At 46.2% G+C, this 19,881-nt stretch overlaps 1 protein-coding gene across 2 annotated transcripts; it reads left to right on the top strand.

Annotated features, from left to right (window-relative positions):
- Positions 1-1,384: 1,384 nt before the first annotated feature.
- AKR1A1 (aldo-keto reductase family 1 member A1) lies at positions 1,385-11,096 on the top strand. Of its 2 annotated transcripts, XM_060140191.1 has the most exons (10): positions 1,400-1,536; positions 4,160-4,418; positions 6,151-6,237; positions 7,956-8,075; positions 8,247-8,398; positions 8,995-9,190; positions 9,525-9,724; positions 9,999-10,071; positions 10,225-10,311; positions 10,932-11,096. In XM_060140191.1, exons 3-10 carry the CDS (start codon positions 6,157-6,159, stop codon positions 10,995-10,997), a joined length of 975 nt encoding a protein of 324 aa, XP_059996174.1. In that variant the 5' UTR covers positions 1,400-1,536; positions 4,160-4,418; positions 6,151-6,156; the 3' UTR covers positions 10,998-11,096. The 2 variants fall into 2 exon arrangements, with proteins under 2 accessions (XP_059996173.1, XP_059996174.1); XM_060140190.1 differs by lacking the exon at positions 4,160-4,418 and having other exon boundaries at positions 1,385-1,536.
- The last annotated feature ends 8,785 nt before the right edge of the window (positions 11,097-19,881 follow it).

Here is a 19,881-nt window from a genome sequence, read left to right as displayed (position 1 = left end):
AAGTGTGCTGTAATACTGTATATTCATCTGGATGGTGGTTATGTTGAAAAAAAAATCACAGAGTTGTACGTTTAAGATTTGTGCATTGTTCTGTCTGTATTGTCGATTAAAAAAATATTCACAAACTATAAGTTAGAGTTGTTTTATTTGGTGGCAGTTTTTAGGACTTCAAGCCCAGAAGGCAGCATCTCAAGTAATACTGAGAGAACTGCTCCAAGGAGGCAAGGGGGGAGCTAGGATATATAGGAGCTTTGTAACAAAGGGCAGGTAGTCAGAACGTCATAAGATTACCGTTAATTAAAGAAAACCAGAAATCCCAAGTTAAGGAATTTAGCGCTTTTCTCTGCATGGGAAGATGCAAGAAAGGGTCTGGGCTCACTGAAATCATGCCTTTGCTATGCACCTCAGCTATCTGGGGCCAGTATCCTGTGTTTTCGTATCTTGAAATCAGGGATCACCTTAGGGAGTGGCTGCAGTCTGATGGCTGCTAGATGGCAGGTATTCTTTGTTTCCTTCCTAAATTCCCTTAGGGCTCACTAGCTCACCTTCGCTGGCGGCTGCACAGCTTCAATCGCTGATGATTGCGACGTCCTTTGTTTCCTGATATGGCAGGCAATATTCCATTTACCAGTATGCTATACTTCAATAAAAAGGCTTGCAGTAAATAAAATAAAAAAGAACACTCCCCTTCCAGGATTGTTGTGAAGACTCAATAAATTAATGTTTATAAAGCCTAAATATACATAAAACATAAATGCGCTGCCAGGGTCCACAGTCCGGATACAGAGAGCACTAACGTTTACCTCTTGAAACCTGTAGTCCCAAGGTCTTCCCTGTTACTGTCAACCTCTGTGCTGCGGCTGTTCTCTGGACCTCAGTTTGCCTGACCAAATAACGGGACCAGTTTAGGTGTTTTCAGGGAACTTGGCCAACCTGGCTCTAAGGAAGAGAACAGATCAGAGTGGGGCCTGTAGTCCTTAGGGGGAGTCGACTGCATAAGTCACCACGTGGCAGCCGGGGTCTCCTCCCTCTGGCCGCAGAACGAGCAGAAGTTGCCCAGAGCGGCCTCGCGGGGGCGCGCGCTGCAATATGGGCCAGGCAGAGGCGCCCCCTGGCCCCGCCTCCGAGGCCGCTTACTTGGCCGTCGGCGCAGGCTTCACTCACCCGGGAGTTCTCCAAACTCGCGCTGTGGAGTATGCCCAGACTCCGCCAATCCACCCACCAGCGTCCTGAGGAAGAGACGGTGCAGCCCCCCAGCTCAGGCGTCCACTCCCCAGCTTGTTTCTGGGGACAGGGGCGGGGTTCACCACTGCGCGTGATGTTGAATGCCCGGCCCCAGCCCCTCCTCTGGGAGGAGCTTCCTCCTCTGGGAGGAGCTTCCTCCTCACCGCCAGACTTAAGTCCCGGTGTCCAATCTCAGGCCAGTTTTTTGCTGCTCACCAATACCGGAAGCTGAGGCCCATTGGGTCGCTAGCAGGGCACAGGACTGAGCTGAAAAGCCATACTTCCCTGCTAACGTCCTGTGCTCGTGCCGAGGTGAGTTTCTCTTCTGCTGCCCCATCTTTGTCGTAGTGGAGATGGCCTCGAACCTTCACTACAGATGTGTCCGCCCCCGGGTTAGAGCGAAGAGCAAATGTGAGGAGGCGGCCCGACTTGGTTTCTGATTTGAGCTTCCTCTTATTCGCTGAGTGATCTTGGATAAGTTCTCAGTTTCTCTGGACCTCAGTTTTCTCAGCGGTAAAATCTGTTCCTACATCAGAACTGTATGTAACAAGAGTTAAAGTGAGATAAAGCTCTTAAAGCTCCCAGCACATACTGTCAGTAAGTTTTGGTTGCCATCTTCCTTTTGTCTACCCACCAACACGATTTTTTCAGGAACTCCGGCTTTAATGTGGAATTGCAGAGACGCTTCTCATAAGTGGCAGGAGGGGTGTGGGTTCGCTTGCTTAGGCACCTGCCTTGGGTTTGGGAAAGCCAGGGCATGTTTTTCTGTTGACCCAGTGCTCTGTTAAAGTGAGACTGGAATCTGAACCTTCACCGGATGGGGTTAGTATAAATTAACTCTCCCTTCAGCCTGTCCATACTCTGGGCTGCAGGACCTCCCTTAGAAGAGTCTTGATGATTCTGATCAGTCCTGTTACTTTTCCCAAGGTCTCAGTTTTCTTATCTGTAATACAAGAACAATCCGAGTATCATCCTTTCTGGAGTCACTGGGATTTTTTTTTTTTTCTTTTTACCGAAGATGATGGTAAATGCTTTGTTATTTTCCAGAGATGATTTTTTCCAGGTTATCCAAGAAGTAAAGGAAGAAGGTGATGGAGGCAGTGACTTTATCAAATGCCCCTCCTGCTGACAAGATCTCCCCCATTTGCCGCTGTGTGTGGGGTGGAGGAGGGAGCAGGCACTCTAGCAGCTACAGGTTTAGGTAGATGATAGGCCCTGACCTCAAGGAGTACCGAGATTTGTGAGGGAAAATGAACAAACAAATGCAGTGATGTGCACAACTGTCAGGACATGGGAGGAACCAGAAATTTAAACTGCTAGCTGAAGGGTGACTTGCAGTTAGCCAGGCAAGGGTGGGACTTGGGGAAGGAAAGTGTGCAGAGGCCTGGAGTCAAATATGGTGGCTGGTTCTGCAAAGCCTGGAATATGGAGTCTGAAATGAAGAGGTGGAGAGATGGGGGAGGTGGGAGCCAGGTTATAAAGGGTATTACCAGGAAGTCTGGACCTTATCCTGAGGGTAGGAGAGATCTACTGGAAGAGATCCTGGGAATCACATGGTCAGATTTGGGGACTGCTTTGTGGGGAGAGGGGACATACCGGAAGCAGAGAGATCCCTGGTTCTGGGAGGGGTGGTCACAGCTAGAGCAGTGGCCCTGGAGTTGGACAGAGGTAGGCTGGATAAAGATTTAGGAAGTATATATTCTTTTCACATACATCAAGAAGTCCAGGAAGTGTTATTGCAATCTTAGGTTTTACATTACAGTTTAGAGCAAACAGTGTCTTTTGTAATATTTACAAGTATTTACAGGATTTTTAATGCAGCCAGATAGACCAAATCTTGGCCACTGCTACATATTTAAGGTGGCTTTCTGTCCTGGCTTCTTTGAAACCAGAAGAAGAAGATAAACTCCCCCCCATCACCTGTCGAAACCCTAATCTGATAATACTCAGAAATGCCTCAAACAAACTGAAATACATTAGAGGGCTTTTTTAAGGCCCCCATGGATTATACTGTAGACCGGTTGTCTGGTTTGCTTTAACACTTGTCACCCAGGGCCTTGAGTCCCTGGTGAGATAGAGTATACAGAAAGAAGAACATGGTCAGGCACTGTGCAGAGTGCTTAAAATCTCTTTAGAATGGGGGAGCTGAGATTCAAGCCCAGGTCTGTGCCACCCCAGAGCTTGAAATCTGTGCTGTGTTGCTGGATTTGATAAGTATACTTTTGGACATGTTGCGTCTCACTTATCTGTAGGATATACAGGTGGAGATGTCCAGAGGGAGGTGAATATATAGAACTGGGGTGGGAAGAATTAGTGATTAAGGTGATCACTGAAGACTTGAGCTTGACTAGGGAGTGAGACGGGATTGAGGACAGAACCCTGAGGGACATCAGTATTTATGGGGAGCAGAGAAGAAAGGCCGATCCAGCCAGGGAACACTCACATGAATACTGCTTCCTCTTCTTCCTGTGTTTTCAAGTTTCCTGTATCAAGGCAGCTCTAGAGCCCTCCTCTGAGAAAGGAAGACTGAGCCTCAGAGAGAAGGAACCTAGGCACTGACCTGGGAATAATAAAACCTGAATCCTGATACTACCCTCACCAGCCTCTCCCCACACACCCAGCTTTTCTCTCTTTTCCATCTAGAACCTCTCCCAAGATAACATGAGGGTTCTGAATTCTGCCAGAGGTCCAGCTAGGCAGATGCTGACAAGCTCAGAGCCTATTAATGCAGGGCTGGCTGAAAGGCTGTGGCACCAGGCGTAAGATGAGGAAGTCAGGAGCTGGTAGAGGATGACTTCCTGTCCTAGAGGAAAACATCTGTCTTCTGCCTTCTGTTCTGTCCTTTGGAGCTCTTGTTCTTTGCAGATCTGTGTTTGCCGTTTCTACCTCTATGATTCCTGCCCCTCCAAGCCTTAGCCTTTTTTTTTTTTTTCAGAAACTGTTTATTTTCCGTCAACCTATTTCCATTTGAAGAGTTTGTGGAAGAACAGCTTAAGACCACTCAGTGGTTGTTCCTACCCACTCAGTGGCCTGAGCAGTGGGAGCTGCAGACCAGTCTTCAGTGGCAGGCTGAGCACTCCAGTCTTCAGGAGGGAACTGCTGAATAGGCACAGGGCACCTGCACGCCTTGGGACCGGTCCGCCACCTCAAGGCTTAGCCTTTTTGGTTTTCAGTTTCACAAGCAAAAGGGAGAGGCAAGCATGAGGTTTCTTCCTTTTCCCCTGAGGCCAGGTTTTTGTTCACACTCTTCAGCCTGGGTGTAATTTCAGAGCCATCCCTTGTGTTCTGGTAAATCTGAGAGAGGTCAACAGGTCACGGGTTGAAGATCAAGCCCAGGAAACCAGCCACAGACCCTGGTAGCAAGCTAGCAGGCTAGTTCCTCCTGTGAAGTCCAGACATGTTTGCCTGATCCCTGGGCAGGTTGGTGTCCCTGGGAAGTTTGGTAATGAAGAGTATTGCCTTCAGTGGTCTGTGGTTTGCTGCCCAGGTTGAACATTTTTCTTTCTGTTTTTGTTTTAGCAGAAAGTGTAGTCTCCATAAGGTTATGCTAGACTATAAAATTCTTCCTGAGTCAGAAGTATTAGGAAAGACAATTTTGGTGTGTTGGTTATAGTTACAACTCGTCCAGTTACCTGCTCTACCATAATACTCTTTTTTTTAATAAGTTTATTTACTTATTTATTTTTGTCTGAGTTGGGTTTTTGTTGCTGCGCACGGGCTTTTCTGTACCGTTGCGGCGAACGGGGGGCGGGGGGCTACTCTTCCTTGCGGTGTGCGGGCTTCTCACTGCGGTGGCTTCTCTTGTTGCGGAGCACGGGCTCTAGGCATGCGGGCTTCAGTAGTTGTGGCTCGCGGGCTCTAGAGTGCAGGCTTAGTAGTTGTGGTGCATGGGCTTAGTTGCTCTGTGGCATGTGGGATCTTCCTGGGCCAGGGATTGAAACCTTGTGCCCTGCATTGGCAGGAGGATTCTTAACCACTGCGCCACCAGGGAAGTTCCCCATTTGGAGACTTCTGATTTTCATAGCTCTCCAAACAGGGTTGCTTCAATCACCCACCTGCTTCGTTCAGTTAGAAATTTTCATTTATCTGTAATTTCCTGCTTTCTGCTGCATTGAAGTCCTGTGTCTAGTTCCTCTTCCTGGAAAGACTCTTACCCTTGACTCTTGGGACTGTCCCAACTCATTCTTAAAAGCCAGTGTCATTATTCCCTGGTTTTTGCCCTACAGAAGTCACTTGCTTTTCTGTAGCACAGTGTACATGCACATGTATTTTATAGGTCTGTGTTTACTTGCCTTTTCCCGCCTTTACCATCAGCTCCTCCTTGAATAGTTGGCTCTGCCACTTAGCTGTTGATTTGGGGCAAATAATTTTACCTCTCTGACCCTGTTTTTTTCATCTAAAAAATAGTATACTTCCCTTGTAAGACCGTACTCAGACCTAGCAGCATGGCCAATCAGACCTCTGAAAGAGGGACTCAGAGTCTCTGTAGTTCTGACAACCTCCTGGGAACATTCATTTCATCCTTTGAAAAGGGACCCTTTCCTGAGCCAGTTCTGTCACCTGGTCTCACTTTGTCTCATAAAGGCCTTTGCCTGTCTTACAGTGGTTTGAGACCTCATGTAGTTGAGGCTGGGTACTTCTGGGAAGCCACCTCGCCTTTGTTTTTAGGTTTTAGAGCTCCTTAAGCAGAGCTTTAGCCTGATGGAAGAAGGGCATCCAGGCTGGTGGTCCCGTTAGTGTTTGTCCAGGAGTTACTGGCTTTGCGTGGTTCCAGGCACCTTGTCTCAGCTCATAGGCATATACACCTGACTCTGTGTTTTTTCTCCTATCACCCCTGTGCCCCCTTCCTGTTTTACAGGAGTCTTGATCAGTGGGCCCAAGCAACGGCACTGACCCCACACCATTCTCTTCCCATCTATGTTTCAGGGGGCAATGGCGGCTTCCTGTATCCTGCACACTGGACAGAAGATGCCCCTGATTGGACTGGGCACCTGGAAGAGTGAGCCTGGCCAGGTGAGGGATGGGAGGTTAGGAGGGGGGCTTCTTGCTCCTCTGCTTGGGAAAAGGCACTATTCAGGAGAGGGTGTCTGTGTTTTTTCTAGCAGCCCCCCCGCCCACCGACTATACTTCACCTCAGGTGGGATGAGCCTGGAGGGCAGTGGGAAGAAACAAGGGAAGAAGGGACCAGCAGTGAGCACTTGGCTTCCACAGCTGATTCAGAGGAGTGGTTGAGGGGCCCAGCACTGCCTAGAGTGTAGGAAGGAGCCCTTTCCCTGACTGGACCTGCACTGCTGTGAAGGCATGGGACCCCTCTGTGCCTGGCCCTATGCTGACCCCTAATATGTCACTTATCACCCTGTGCTATGATCATGTCTCCTGTTCCACGCTGGGTTCCTTGAGGCCAGAGGTAGGCACACAGCAGGTATTAGGGTTTAAAGAATAACTAGGTCAACTGTTTAGACTGAAGGTCAACAAACTTTTTCTTAAAGAACGAGGTGGTTAATAATTTAGATTTTGTTAGACAGTTTGCAAAATGGAGGTGATTATGTACTTATGTAACTATTTAAAAATATAAAAATCATTCTTAGCTCAACGGCCAAAAAAAACCAAAAGAAAACTGCTAGAGTTTAGCAACCCCTGGTGTAGACTCTTCCAGCCCAGGGAGCCTAGGAGGGGAGACCTGTTTTTCTAGATTGACACAGGTAGAGATTCAGCTTGCACCTGGGGTGGAGCATCTCCTCAGGACTTGTTCCTTGTGCTTGGAATCTGAGTCAGAGTTTAGAGAAGTTTGGGAGGGACTCTGGTAAGGAGAATGGCCTCTTCTCTAGAATTTAGGCTGGTGTGGCTGGATGAACTCTGCCTTTTTTCCCTTTGCTTTCCTTCCTACAGCTGCCTAGGAGCCTGGTTCTGTAGGCAGGCACTGACATGGCCTGGGGCAAGTCCAGGAGCTAGATGAAGGCAGTTGGTGACAGCCAGAGCCAGGGCCAAGATTGGGGGCAGGGATGGAGGGGATGGGGAAGGGTATGGAGCGGCAGGAGTAGGGTCAGGTGTGAGGGGCATATGTCTGGATAGTAAGAGCTACACCTAAATGGGGATCTTGAGTGGCAGGGGCCTGGCACCCTTGGTTCTGCTCCTAATGCTGTGTTAGTCTGGTTTTTAACAAATTGACTGACCTGTCCTCCTCCTTGGTGTCTGCTTTCTTCTCTTCTGGCAGGGGACTCTGGGCCCAGCTTCCATCTCACTTCTCTGCCTTCCTTCATTTTTTCCCCCCTCACCTCTTCTGCTCGTCTGAGCTCTCTTGGTCTACATGGCTTCCTAAGGGCCTCTCTCCATGTGGCTTTGCCCTGGGAACTATTTACCTGTGTATCATGTTTCCCTAACCAGCTCCCCAGGGCTGGGGACCTGTCTCCATGACTACACTTCTGCCTTCTGTCCCGTGTCAATGTGTCCATCCACCTTCTGAACATCTAGGTGAGAACACATTGTTTGTTTTAGCTGGGCCCTGCTGAGATTGCTTGGAAGGAACCTTGGAGGTTAGTGGGGTGGGGACAAAGGGTTTGGGGTCTCTGAAGAGACTTCTGGTCCCCGAGACTAGAGCCATCTTCTCACTTCCGCTGCATGGATGACTGCAGTGGTAAATTCCTGCCCCCTCCCCGCATCAGTGACCCTCGGGAGGGCAGTTTCTGGTCCAGACCAACAGAGCTAAAACTTCTGCTTTTCTCACCTGGCAGGTAAAAGCAGTTATTAAGTATGCCTTGAGTATAGGCTACCGCCACATTGACTGTGCTGCTATCTACGGCAACGAGACTGAGATTGGGGAGGCCCTGAAGGAGAATGTGGGACCTGGCAAGGTGAGGACTGGGGCTACAGAGGGGTGGGGTGAGAAAACTCAGAGGCTGGGGCTGAGGCCTGGCGAGAGGGATCTGGCATCAGCTTCCTTCTAATTCCTCTCCCAGAGGTGAGGGTGGGTGAGATTGGGTGCCCGTGGCTCTTCTAACTATGGACCTTGCCCCCTGTACTAGTTGGTGCCTCGGGAGGAGCTGTTTGTGACTTCCAAGCTGTGGAACACGAAGCACCACCCTGAGGATGTGGAGCCTGCCCTCCGGAAGACACTCGCTGACCTCCAGCTGGAGTATTTGGACCTGTACCTGGTGCACTGGCCTTATGCCTTTGAGTGAGCCTTGCCAGAGTCTTCATCCAGGGAATCAGGGGTTGGCAGAGTCATGTTAGTAACCTTTTGTAAGTCACAGTAGCAGAACAGGAGAGGAACACTCAGCCTTTTCTGCTACAGTTTAGCTACAAAAAAGGAGTGCAGCCTCACATGGTGTGTATCCTAGGGGGTACATGGGTGGTCCCTCCTGCTGCCTTTGTACATTTGGGAAACGTACTAGCTTCTGCTGACCTAGGCCCTGGGGTTGCAGTAGAGTAAGCTCCCACAGAGGGTGTGAGAGGAGCCGACCATCAGCTCTGTGCTCTGTGCTTGAAGAAGGCTGCAGGGGCATGCAACTCCCCGAGGTGAAAGGAGTTAAGGAAGACTTTCCAGAGGAGAGGAGATATAATGTGTCTAGGAAGAAGAAGAGGGGGGATGGGCATTCCATATAGAGTTAACACTTGGGTTATGACCTGGAAAGGTGAAAAACCATGCTTGTTTCTCATTCTTGGCCCTTTACCCTTTCTGGGCTTGGATCATGGGATGTAGCATGGCTAGACGGGCAGGTAGGCAGGAGCCTGGCATTTGTGCCCACAGCGGGGGGGCCGTCTTTCACTCAGGCGGGGTGACAACCCCTTTCCTAAGAATGCTGATGGGACTATACGCTATGACTCCACCCACTACAAGGAGACCTGGAAGGCTCTGGAGGCACTGGTGGCTAAAGGGCTGGTGCGGGCACTGGGCCTGTCCAACTTCAGCAGTCGGCAGATCGATGATGTGCTCAGTGTGGCCTCTGTGCGCCCAGCTGTCCTGCAGGTGAACACAGCAAAGATCAGTTGGTTTGGGGGCTGTGTGTGTGTGTGTGTGTGTGTGTGTGTGTAAATGAGCATGAGTGAGCAGATGATGGGTCTACTTCAGAGAGATGGCTAGAAAGTTGTCAGAAGTGTGGTGCAGAAATCCTCTGCTTAAGGAAGGGCATTGAAGTGTGGGAAGAGAATGAAATAGTGGAAAACTGTCTAGAGAGTGAGAAAAGCAGGTTGAGGGGAAGCAGGGGGTCAGCGATGCAGGGTTGGTCAGGATGTGCATGTCTGGGTGGGGCCAGCAAGCTGGCTGTGGCCACCTCATGATGATAGGTTGTTTCTTGGCTCAGGTGGAATGCCACCCATACATGGCTCAGAATGAGCTGATTGCCCACTGCCGAGCACGTGGCCTGGAGGTGACTGCTTATAGCCCCCTGGGCTCCTCTGATCGTGCTTGGCGTGATCCTGATGAGCCTGTCCTGCTTGAGGAGCCAGTGGTCCTGGCACTGGCTGAAAAGCATGGACAGTCTCCAGCTCAGATCTTGCTCAGGTATGAGCAATCTTGGGGAAAGACAGTCAGGTTAGGGAGAAGGCTTCTGGGTTGGGAGGCAAGGGTTGAGGGGTTCCTTATCCAAATGCCTGGATGAGGCTGAGAATCCTGCCGTGTCATCTGGGGAGAGGCCACTCTGAGGCATGTTCCCTATTCCAGTGAGGCTCAGGGGTTCCAGGAGCTCAGAGAAGGCTGCATGGAGGACCAAAAAAAAAAAAAAGTGCTTATGTGTACTGACTCCACTTCCTCATCTATACCTCAATTCCCCACTCAGGTGGCAGGTCCAGCGGAAAGTGAGCTGCATCCCCAAGAGTGTCACACCTTCCCATATCCTTCAGAACATCCAGGTACTTGGTGATGTGTCTGTCCTGTCTTCTTTAGTCCATTGGGACACAGTCTGGCCCTGACTCTGTTTGGCTAAGAAGGCATTGTTCTGGAATCCCAACTTCCACTCGCAAAACTGGCTTTCCTGACCACCCACCCCCGCCTCCCATCCCCAGGTGTTTGACTTCACTTTTAGCCTGGAGGAGATGAAACAGCTGGATGCCCTGAATAAAAATTTGCGATTCATCGTGCCCATGCTTACGGTGAGTGTGTATCACCCTCGCAGAGGCAGGGAATATGAGATTTGGGGCAGGATTCTGCCCTAAGTCTGGCCTCAACCTTCCTGGTCACAGGATGTTGTTGTTGGTAGGATTGCTGTCCTGGACACAGTGGGCTCTTTTTTCTTTACTGAGCTCCGGGAAGTAGTCTGGGTGAGGGATAAGGCATGTAGCCTGTGAGTTCCAGTCCTGCATCTCGATACCTTGTAACCTAGAACAAGTTATTTAACTTCTCCAACCTTCAGCTTCCTATGTGTAAAAAGATCCCAGTTCCTGACACATAACAATTACCCAGTAAATGATATGAATGGGACATTCTCAACCTTGTTAGAGGTTTCCCTGTTGCACATAGGGAAATAAAGAGTTCATTATCCCAGCTGAGACTGCAAACTCTTAGGGGCAGGGTCAGCCACGTACCAGGCTGTGGGTTTGGTGCTGGAATGCTCTTGGTACTGTGGCATTCTCTGAGGCCCTAGCCTCAGTCAGTGCCATCTGTCATAGTGCTGTACACAGGTGAGGCTGTTGAGTAAGATTCTTGGGAAAAGATGTTCTGGGTCTTTGGAATGTCAGCTCCTACTAATGGAGTCATCTGTTTCTCTTTCCAGGTGGATGGGAAGAGGGTCCCGAGAGATGCAGGTCACCCTCTGTACCCCTTCAGTGACCCATATTGAGACCACAGCTTCCTGGCTTCCTTTTCATCTCTCCAGCTATAACGTCCTGCCATCCCCAGAAAGGAGTTAATAAAGCCATTGGAGTATCCATCCATGATACTTGCTTGTCTTATTTGTCTGGTCAGACCTGATATGGAAACAGTTTCTTTTACGGATGCTGGGGGTGACCTGCCATGAGTCCAAACTCCCTTATCTTTCTTGATTCTGGAGAAACCAGTGTGTAGCTGAATTCCATGTCCGCCTTCATAAATTATAAGGTGTATTAGTGGAGTAGCGCCACCTAGAGGCACCTCTTAGCACTACATGCCATCCCAGTGTAGTCTTAGTGAGAATGCCAAAAATTGGTCACTTAGGGACTGAGATCAGGGCAGCGAGAATCCTGTGGTTTCTTCACACTTCTGGCCATGGGTCTTGAGTTCCTGCATCCTGCCACCCATCTAGTCAGTGCCTAGATTTAAGAATATGAAGAGCCAACAAAACTTACATTCTGAAGTTTGGGAGTCCCAGCTTGGAAAATCAGCAAAACTGGGGACAGGGTCTTTTTCTCTCAGACACTATAGTCAGTGTGCATAGGCTACCTGAAGGAGGCAGAGTCAGCACCAAAGTTTATCACTGTACCTAAGGTCCTATCATATATTTTGTGGTCCCACTAGAGACTGAAGTTTTGGGTTTTTAGCAGGGTTTTTGGAAAATCCCTCTAAACTCCGGTCACAAAACTCATTTTAGTTTTCTAGTTGAACCATTGCTCTTCATTCAGAAAATATTTATGGAGTACTTGGTCACGATGCGAGACCCTGGGGATATAGCTATAATCAAGACACATAGGTCCCTACAGTTTACTTGAGACAGACTAAGTAATGGTGTAATTAGTTTAATTACAGTTGGAAGAAGTGCTATGAAAAAGCGCAGAGTGAGAAGCTTACTGATTTAATCGGCTGAGATCTGAAGGATGAGTAGAGAATAATTAGTTAAAAGAGGTGAGAGTGGTAATAGTGTTCCATGCAAATTGGATAGCCTTGAAACTGAAAGAAGTTGTTGGAAAAACCTAAAGAAAAGTCTTTGTGACAAACTGAAAGTGAGCAGGTGTGGAATGGCATGAAATAATGCTGGAATAAGGTAGGGACCTGGTGATGTAAGGCCTAGGAGACTTTAGGTTTTTAATTTTATTTAATACATTTATATATTTATTTATTTATTTTTGGCTGCGTTGGGTCTTTGTTGCTGCGCGGGTTTTCTCTAGTGTCAGCGAGCGGGGTCTATTCTTCGTTGCAGTGCGCGGGCTTCTCATTGTGGTGGCTTATCATTGTGGAGCACGGGCTCTAGGCGCGCGGGCTTCAGTAGCTGTGGCTCGTGGGCTCTAGAGCGCACGGGGTTACTTGCTCCGTGACATGTGGGATCTTCCCGGACCAGGGCTCAAACCCGTATCCCCTGTATTGGCAGGTGGATTCTTAACCACTGTGCCACCAGGGAAGTCCAAGACTTTAGGCTTTTTAATCCTGAATGAAGCAGGAAGCCATGTAAGAGTTTTGAGCAGGAATAACATGGCATGATTTGTGTTTTAGAAGTACAGTGCTAGTGCAGTGGGGAAAATGGATTAGTAGGATAAAAAGTGGTTGTAGGGGGGCTTCCCTGGTGGCGCAGTTGGTTGAGAGTCCGCCTGCTGATGCAGGGGACACGGCTTTGTGCCCCGGTCCGGGAGGATCCCACATGCTGCGGAGCGGCTGGGCCCGTGAGCCATGGCCGCTGAGCCTGTGCGTCCGGAGCCTGTGCTCCGCAACGGGAGAGGCCAAGTGGTTGTAGGGAGGCATGTTGGAAGTTAGTCTTTTTATTTTATTTTATTGAAATATAGTTGATTTACAATGTGCCAGTCTCTGCTGTACAGCAAAGTGACTCAGTTATACACATACACTATTATTTTAAATATTCTTTTCCATTATGGTTTATCACAGGATATTGAATATTGTTCCCTGTGCTATACATTAGGACCTTGTTTATCGATTCTAAATGTAATAGTTTGCATCTACCAACCCAAGAAGTTAATCTTTTGTCTGTGGTCCTTTCTACCTGGAACAATCCACCTGTTAGCCTACTGTTGGATGAACATCTATTACTTAAACATTCAGTTTAGCTGTCACTTCCTCTGGAACATCTTTCCTGATCTCACCCTCCCCAGGTGGCTTGCTATATGATTCCATAGCTCCCTTATACCCTTTCACGATCCAACTTTCCACAGTTATGAGGTAACATGAGTTTGAAATGTATTAGTTTGTTTGGGCTGCCATAGCAGTACCACAGAGTGGGTGATTTAAACAACAGAAATTTGTTTTCTTACAGTTCGGGAAATTAGAAATCTGAGATCAAAGCATCAGCAGGATTGGTTCCTTCTGAGTGGCATAAGGGAAGGGTTTGTTCCAGGCCTCTCTCCTTGGTTTGTAGATGGACATCTTCTCCCTGTGTCTTTACATTGTCTTCCCTCTGTGCACATCTGTGTCCAAATTTCTTTTTTTGTTTCTTTGTTTTGTTTTGTTTTTTGGCTGCACCACATGGCTTGCAGGATCTTAGTTCCCTGACCAGGGATCGAACCTGGGCCCCAGCAGTGAAAGCATGGAGTCCTAACCACTGGACTGCTAGGGAATTCCCTGTGCCCAAATTTCTTATAAGGCTGTCATATTGGAGTAGGGCCCATCCTAATGATCTTATTTTAACTGAAGACCCTGTCTCCGTATACAGTTACATTCTGAGGTACTAGGGGTGAGTACTTAAGTATATGATTTTGAGGAGGGAGGACACAATTCAGCTCATATCAGGAAGTAAAAGTTGTCATAACATCAAATTATTCACTAATAAGTTGACTACTTAGAAATTATTCTTAACTCAAACATCTCACCGTGCTTAACATTAGCATTTCTCTGTTGACATCTTTGTCTAAATCACTGGGCAGTACAGTGCACATCCAATGAAAAGTGAAATTGCAAATCTTGCAGAAGTTAACAGTACTTTATGAAGCAATGGAAGTGATGTTAGAAACTTAACACATCATACCCAAAGCTATCGAAAAGTGAGGATCTGACAGTTAATTGGGAAAGAAAATCAAAGATGAAGACACTAGACTTCAAAAGAGGATATTTGGCTTATCAAAGTATTAAGGAAGGCCTTTGGGAAAACTATGAAGTCCTTAAGTATTTTTGCAAAAAGGATTCTTTATATGATTGTTTTGAGTAAAAGACCACAAACTCAAATTTTAAAATGAGATTTGCCTTTTTAAGACTACATTCTAGAGGAAGGGAGTGCTTACCAGCCAGAGGCTAGCATCACCACACTCCAGTTCCTTACATCAAAATTTTTTGTACACAAGTACAATCTAAGACCCCTTTCAGAAACTGCCCTGCAGTCTGCAGGGAGGAGGGGATATCTCACAGTCAAGTAGGAAAACTGAGACCTTGTGACATTATGTAGGAGAGAGAATATGAACCTTGTAGTCAAAGTCTGGCAAACTAACAGATAAACAAGGTCCTACTGTATAGCACAGGGAACTATATTCAATATCCTGTGATAAACCATAATGGAAAAGAATGTAAAAAAAAAGAATGTATATGTGTGTATAACTGAGTCATTTGCTGTACAGCAGAGATTGGCACACCATTGTAAATCAACTATACTAAAAAAATAAAAAAGTCTGGCAAACCAAAGAAGAATACTTGGTGAAAGGGGACTGATAACATACATATGAAAGAGGTCACAGTATTTGTCCAGGAAAATGTGATCTATGAAGGAGTCCTGATATTTGTCCAAAGAATTAAAACATTGAAAATCACTTTATTGGTTTGAGATGTTAACTTCTAGAATGTTCATGACAAGTTCCATTCATTTTCCTCTTTGAGGATCATCTGCACTTTGACATCTGTATATTCATAAGGCTATAAATATGCCTGTCCAGATGTGTCTTTGTTTTGTTTCACTACCTCTTGGGCCTTTGGCCTTTTGAGGTTTTAATAGGTTGTTTTATACAACATGAGAAGCAAGCCTCAGCTAGTATAATGAATACATGGAGAGCATATATTTTTGCCAGGATAATTAACACACATTTAATTACATTTAAATCTCATTCTGTTTCATTTCCCTACATCCAGGATCTACCTGAATTAATTAAACAGTTGTTTCTCTCTCAGTGGAGTGGAGAACCAAGACTGTTTCTTTAATTTTAGGGATGTTTCTTTCTAATTCACTTTATAGTTTAATGACTTGTGTTGACAACAGTGTAAACATCACCTTGAGCTATCATCATGAAGTCAAGAGCCATTCAATTCTGCCACAACAGAGGTAGATGATACTTCTATTTGTGGAGATCCAGGGTGTCATTTTTTGCATTAAAGCTTTACTCTAGTATTCCAGAGATATTAACATGACTTGTGCTGGCCAATGGAAAAAAAAGTGATTATGTGTTGGTTCCGGGTGAAAGCTTTAAGAACAAGTGTGAGTTCCAACATATTCTCTCTTACCCTCTGAAACAGTGACAAGCAATACTCTGTATTATTTATGGTTGCTGTTCCATCAGCTTGAGACCCAGAATGAGGATGACACAGAGCAAAGCCTCCAGCTGACCTGAGATGAAAATATAGTAAGAGTGGAAACTGAATCTTATTGAATGAAGCCACTGAAGTTTTGGGTTTACTTGCTACCACAGCAAAAATTACCCTGTCTTTTTTTTTCTTAATTAAAAAAAAATTTATTTATTTATTTTGGCTGTGCCGGGTCTTAGTTGCAGCATTTGGGATTCTTAGCTGCGACGTGCAAACTTCTTAGTTGCGGCGTGCATGTAGGATCTAGTCCCCTGACCAGGGATGAAAACTGGGCTCCCTGCCTTGGAAGTGTGGCGTCTTACCCACTGGGCCACCAGGGAAGTCCCTACCCTGACTTAATTAGTACAGTTAGCTAATATTTTATTTATGATGTATGCAGTGACATTCATAAGTGAAAGGGTCTTACAGTTTTATTTTTTATATTTTCCTATTTCTGGAATCAAGACTACATTACCTTTGGGAATTCCCTGCAGTTCCAGGGGTTAACACTCTGTGCTTCCACTGCAGGGGCATGGGTTCAATCCCTGGTCAGGAAACTAAGATCCCACATGCTGTACTGCACGGCTTAAAAAAATAAAAAAGACTACATTGGGACTTCCCTGGTGGTGCAGTGGTTAAGAATCCGCCTGCCAATGTAGGGGACACGGGTTCGAGCCCTGGTCCAGGAAGATCCCACATGCCGTGGAGCAACTAAGCCCGTGCGCCACAACTACTGAGCCTGCGCTCTAGAGCCCGTGTGCCACAACTACTGGGCCCGCGTGCTGCAAACTGAAGCCCGCGTGCCGTAACTACTGAAGCCCACGTGCCTAGAGCCCATGCTCCGCAACAAAAGAAGCCACTGCAATGAGAAGCCCGCACACTGCAAGGAAGAGTAGCCCCCGCTCGCCGAAGCTAGAGAAAGCCTGCGTGCAGCAACAAAGACCCAAAGCAGCCAAAAATAAAATAAATTAAATAAATTAAAAAAAAGACTACATTAACTCTTTCTTTTTTTAATTTTTTGCTATACATAAATGTATGTGTTCAACCCACCATCTTTAACTGAAAGTCTTCCCTAAATCTTATTAATAAAAATCAGAGTTCTGTTATTATCCTAGAAAAGTTTTTGCTTTTTTTCTATGTATGGAAATGTTTCTTGAAAATGTGTTAACCTCACCTATAAAACCATCTGGGCATTTGGGGGGAATGGTGGGACGTCTGACTACCATTTTCAAATGTTTATTATTTATTGATCTACTTAAGGTCTGTTTTTTCTTGTGCCAATTTTGACACTTTGTTTATTTCTAGGATCAGTCCATTAGGTTTTCAAATTTATTAGCACATAATTATTCTTTTTTTTTCAATATTTATTTATTTGTTTGCACTGGGTCTTAGTTGCGGCATGCATGTGGAATCTAGTTCACTGACCAGGGATCGAACCCCAGGCCCCCTGCATTGGGAGCACAGAGTCTTATCCACTGCACCACCAGGGAAGTCCCAGCATATAATTATTCTTAATACAATTATCTTTCCATTGTGTCTATGATTTCTGTAGTTATTTCTTCTGCATTTTTTATTTTGCATTTGCTATCTATATTTTTCTGTCTATATATTTTTATTTTTTCAAAGAACCATTTTCTAGTTAATCTTTTATTTCTCTCTTGATTTCTGCCCTATCTTCCTTATGTACTTCCCCTCTTGTTTGAGATCTCTCTCTTGCTCTTTTTCTAACTTCATGAGTTGAATTCTTTGAGCAATTTTTCTATTTGTTTCCTGATAAAATTTTTTGAAAGCTATAATTCATCAAAATACAGCTTTATCTGTGTCCTATGAATTTTTTTTGTCCTATGAATTTTAACATGTAGTGTATTTATTGTCATTCAGCTCTAAGTATTTAACTTCCTTCATGATTTTTTAACCCAAGGGCTATTTATTTATACAATATATAAATGTTAATTTGCAGTGCAATAAAGCTTTGTGGTTAGAGAAGATGGTCTATATGAAAATGATAATGATTCTTTAGAATGTATTGAGGCTTTCTTTGTGGCCTAATAATGGTCCATTTCTGTAAGTGATCTATGATGTTTGAATGTAATGTGTATTTGCTGATTTTTGAGCATAGATTTCTATATATTTAGTCACTAGAGCATATTAATATTAGTCATGTCTTCTCTATCTCTGCTTACTTTTTCGTCTGCTTGTTTCTGAGTGACATGAGTTAACAATTTCAGCTACAATTGTTGACTTATCTCTATTTCTTCTGAAATTCTTATAGTTGTTGCTTAATATATGATGGATATATTTAAGAAGTTTATTTCACTCTTATATAACATTTTTGGAGTAAGCAGACCAGAGCTTGTATGGTGGCTCTGTGATGCTAGGAACCTAGGTATCTTACTAATTTGTCATTCCTGGTGCATTGCCCTGATTGACTTGGTCCAAGTTAGTTCACCACCTCACCTTCTGAAAAGAGAAGCCCCTTCCCTTTGATATCACTATATGGAAGATGCACACATTGCTTTTGTTCACTTTCCATTGACCAGAGTGTCATCATGCGAGCACTTCTAGTTCCAGGGGACATTGACAATTTTGGTTTTTATTCTGGGGGTTATGCACTAAAATAAATGCATAAATAAATAAAAATCAGGGTTCTATTACTACTATAGGAGAGAAAAATCGATATTGGAAGACAACTAGGAGTCTATCACAAGATCTCAGTGTTTTGTATGTAATCATTCATTTAATCCCTGTCTTTTCCATATACTTCTTCTACCCTCAACTTTCTCTCAGTTTAACCTCCTTTTTGTTTTACCCTCTCCAAAAAATAAACTTCCAGTTTTCCATTGCCCTGGGGAAGATGATTTAGAAGGTCTAACTGCTTCTTTTTATTTTTTTAAATTAACTTATTTATGTATTTATTTATTTTTGGCTGTGTTGCTGCACACGGGCTTTCTCTAGTTGCCGCGAGCGGGGGCCACTCTTCATTGCATTGCACGGGCTTCTCATTGTGGTGGCTTCTCTTGTTGTGGAGCTCGGGCTCTAGGCACGCAGGCTTCAGTAGTTGCGGCACGCGGGCTCTAGAGCTCAGGCTCAGTAGCGGTGGCGTGCAGGGGCTTAGCTGCTCCACAGCATGTGGGATCTTCCCGGACCAGGGATTGAACCTGTGTCCCCTGCATTGGCAGGCGGATTCTTAACTGTGCCACCAGGGAAGCCCGCAGGTCCAGGTCTTTATCCCTAAAGATTTCAAACTGCCTGAGTCTTGACAGACTGGAATAAGAATCCTCCCCAAGAATCTTTCTCAGTATGTCTGAACCTGGACGGAAATAAAATTCTTGTTCTGACCTTTGTAGGCAAGGCCATGGTGGAAGGCAATGGATTATGCTCCAGATGTGAGGAAGTGCAATTATCTTCCACTCAGCGAGTTGCAGAAAATGAGGCACACTGCTTCCCATAAATGACTTGTCTTGCAACCTTCTGAGCTAGTCATACCTTCTTTGAACCTTGGTTTCTATTTCTACCAAATGGGACGGATAACACCGTTGTCACTAGTAGCGTTGCTGTTAAGATTAAGTAAGACAGCTAGTAGCTTTAGAATGTCTAAGCACAGTGCCCCCGGACATAGTGGACAAACTATAAACCGTAGCTTGGAGTGGACGCAAAGAGCTGGGAGCTTTAAGCTAGTCAGATTTGGGAGTCTGGGTAGGGCCTAAGAGGATGGCTTCACCGGATTGGGCCAGCCGAAGGGGGCGGGCCCAGAGGGAGGAGCCAGCCGCGTCCCGCCGCAGCCCCCAGCTTTGAATCAAGCGCGGTAGTTTCAGGCGGTGGCCAATCCTAGGACAGCATTTCCTTGCGTCAGTTGTTGTTGAGGTTCAGAGCCACGCGTCTCTCACCGATATCTGTTCTAGCCGTTGCTGGTATACACGTGCTCGGCTGTTTCGTGTCCATCCGTTACGACTGAGCGGACCGACAGAAAGTCTCAGTTAACTTCCTGAGTATACGGCCTGGAAAGAGACTGTCGGCTACTCGCTCCGAACATGTAGTGCAGCCCCAGCTTCCCCTTCTCTGGAAGTCGCTGGCCGCCGTTCAGTCAGGAGTAGTAGTACCAAGATTCTAGTTCTTCTTACGCGACTTGCTAGAGAAGCAAAAAGTTGCTTTTTTCGAGGAAGCCAGGGAGGAAGGGTATCACGCAGAACCAGGTGGTGCGGGTGGGGGATGTCCTTGGGCAGGATTGGGGCTGGGTCCTGGCCCTTTAAACTCGAGGGGGAGGATCCGGAAGTGGATGGGCGGGGCGAAGGGCCCTGGTATATAAGAGGGCCCAGCCGCGCGGG

This window comes from Lagenorhynchus albirostris, chromosome 2 (genome assembly GCF_949774975.1).
Source record: "Lagenorhynchus albirostris chromosome 2, mLagAlb1.1, whole genome shotgun sequence".
Lineage (NCBI taxonomy): Eukaryota > Metazoa > Chordata > Mammalia > Artiodactyla > Delphinidae > Lagenorhynchus > Lagenorhynchus albirostris.
Note: the sequence above shows the minus strand (reverse complement) of the source record. Positions and strands in the feature narration are given on the sequence as shown.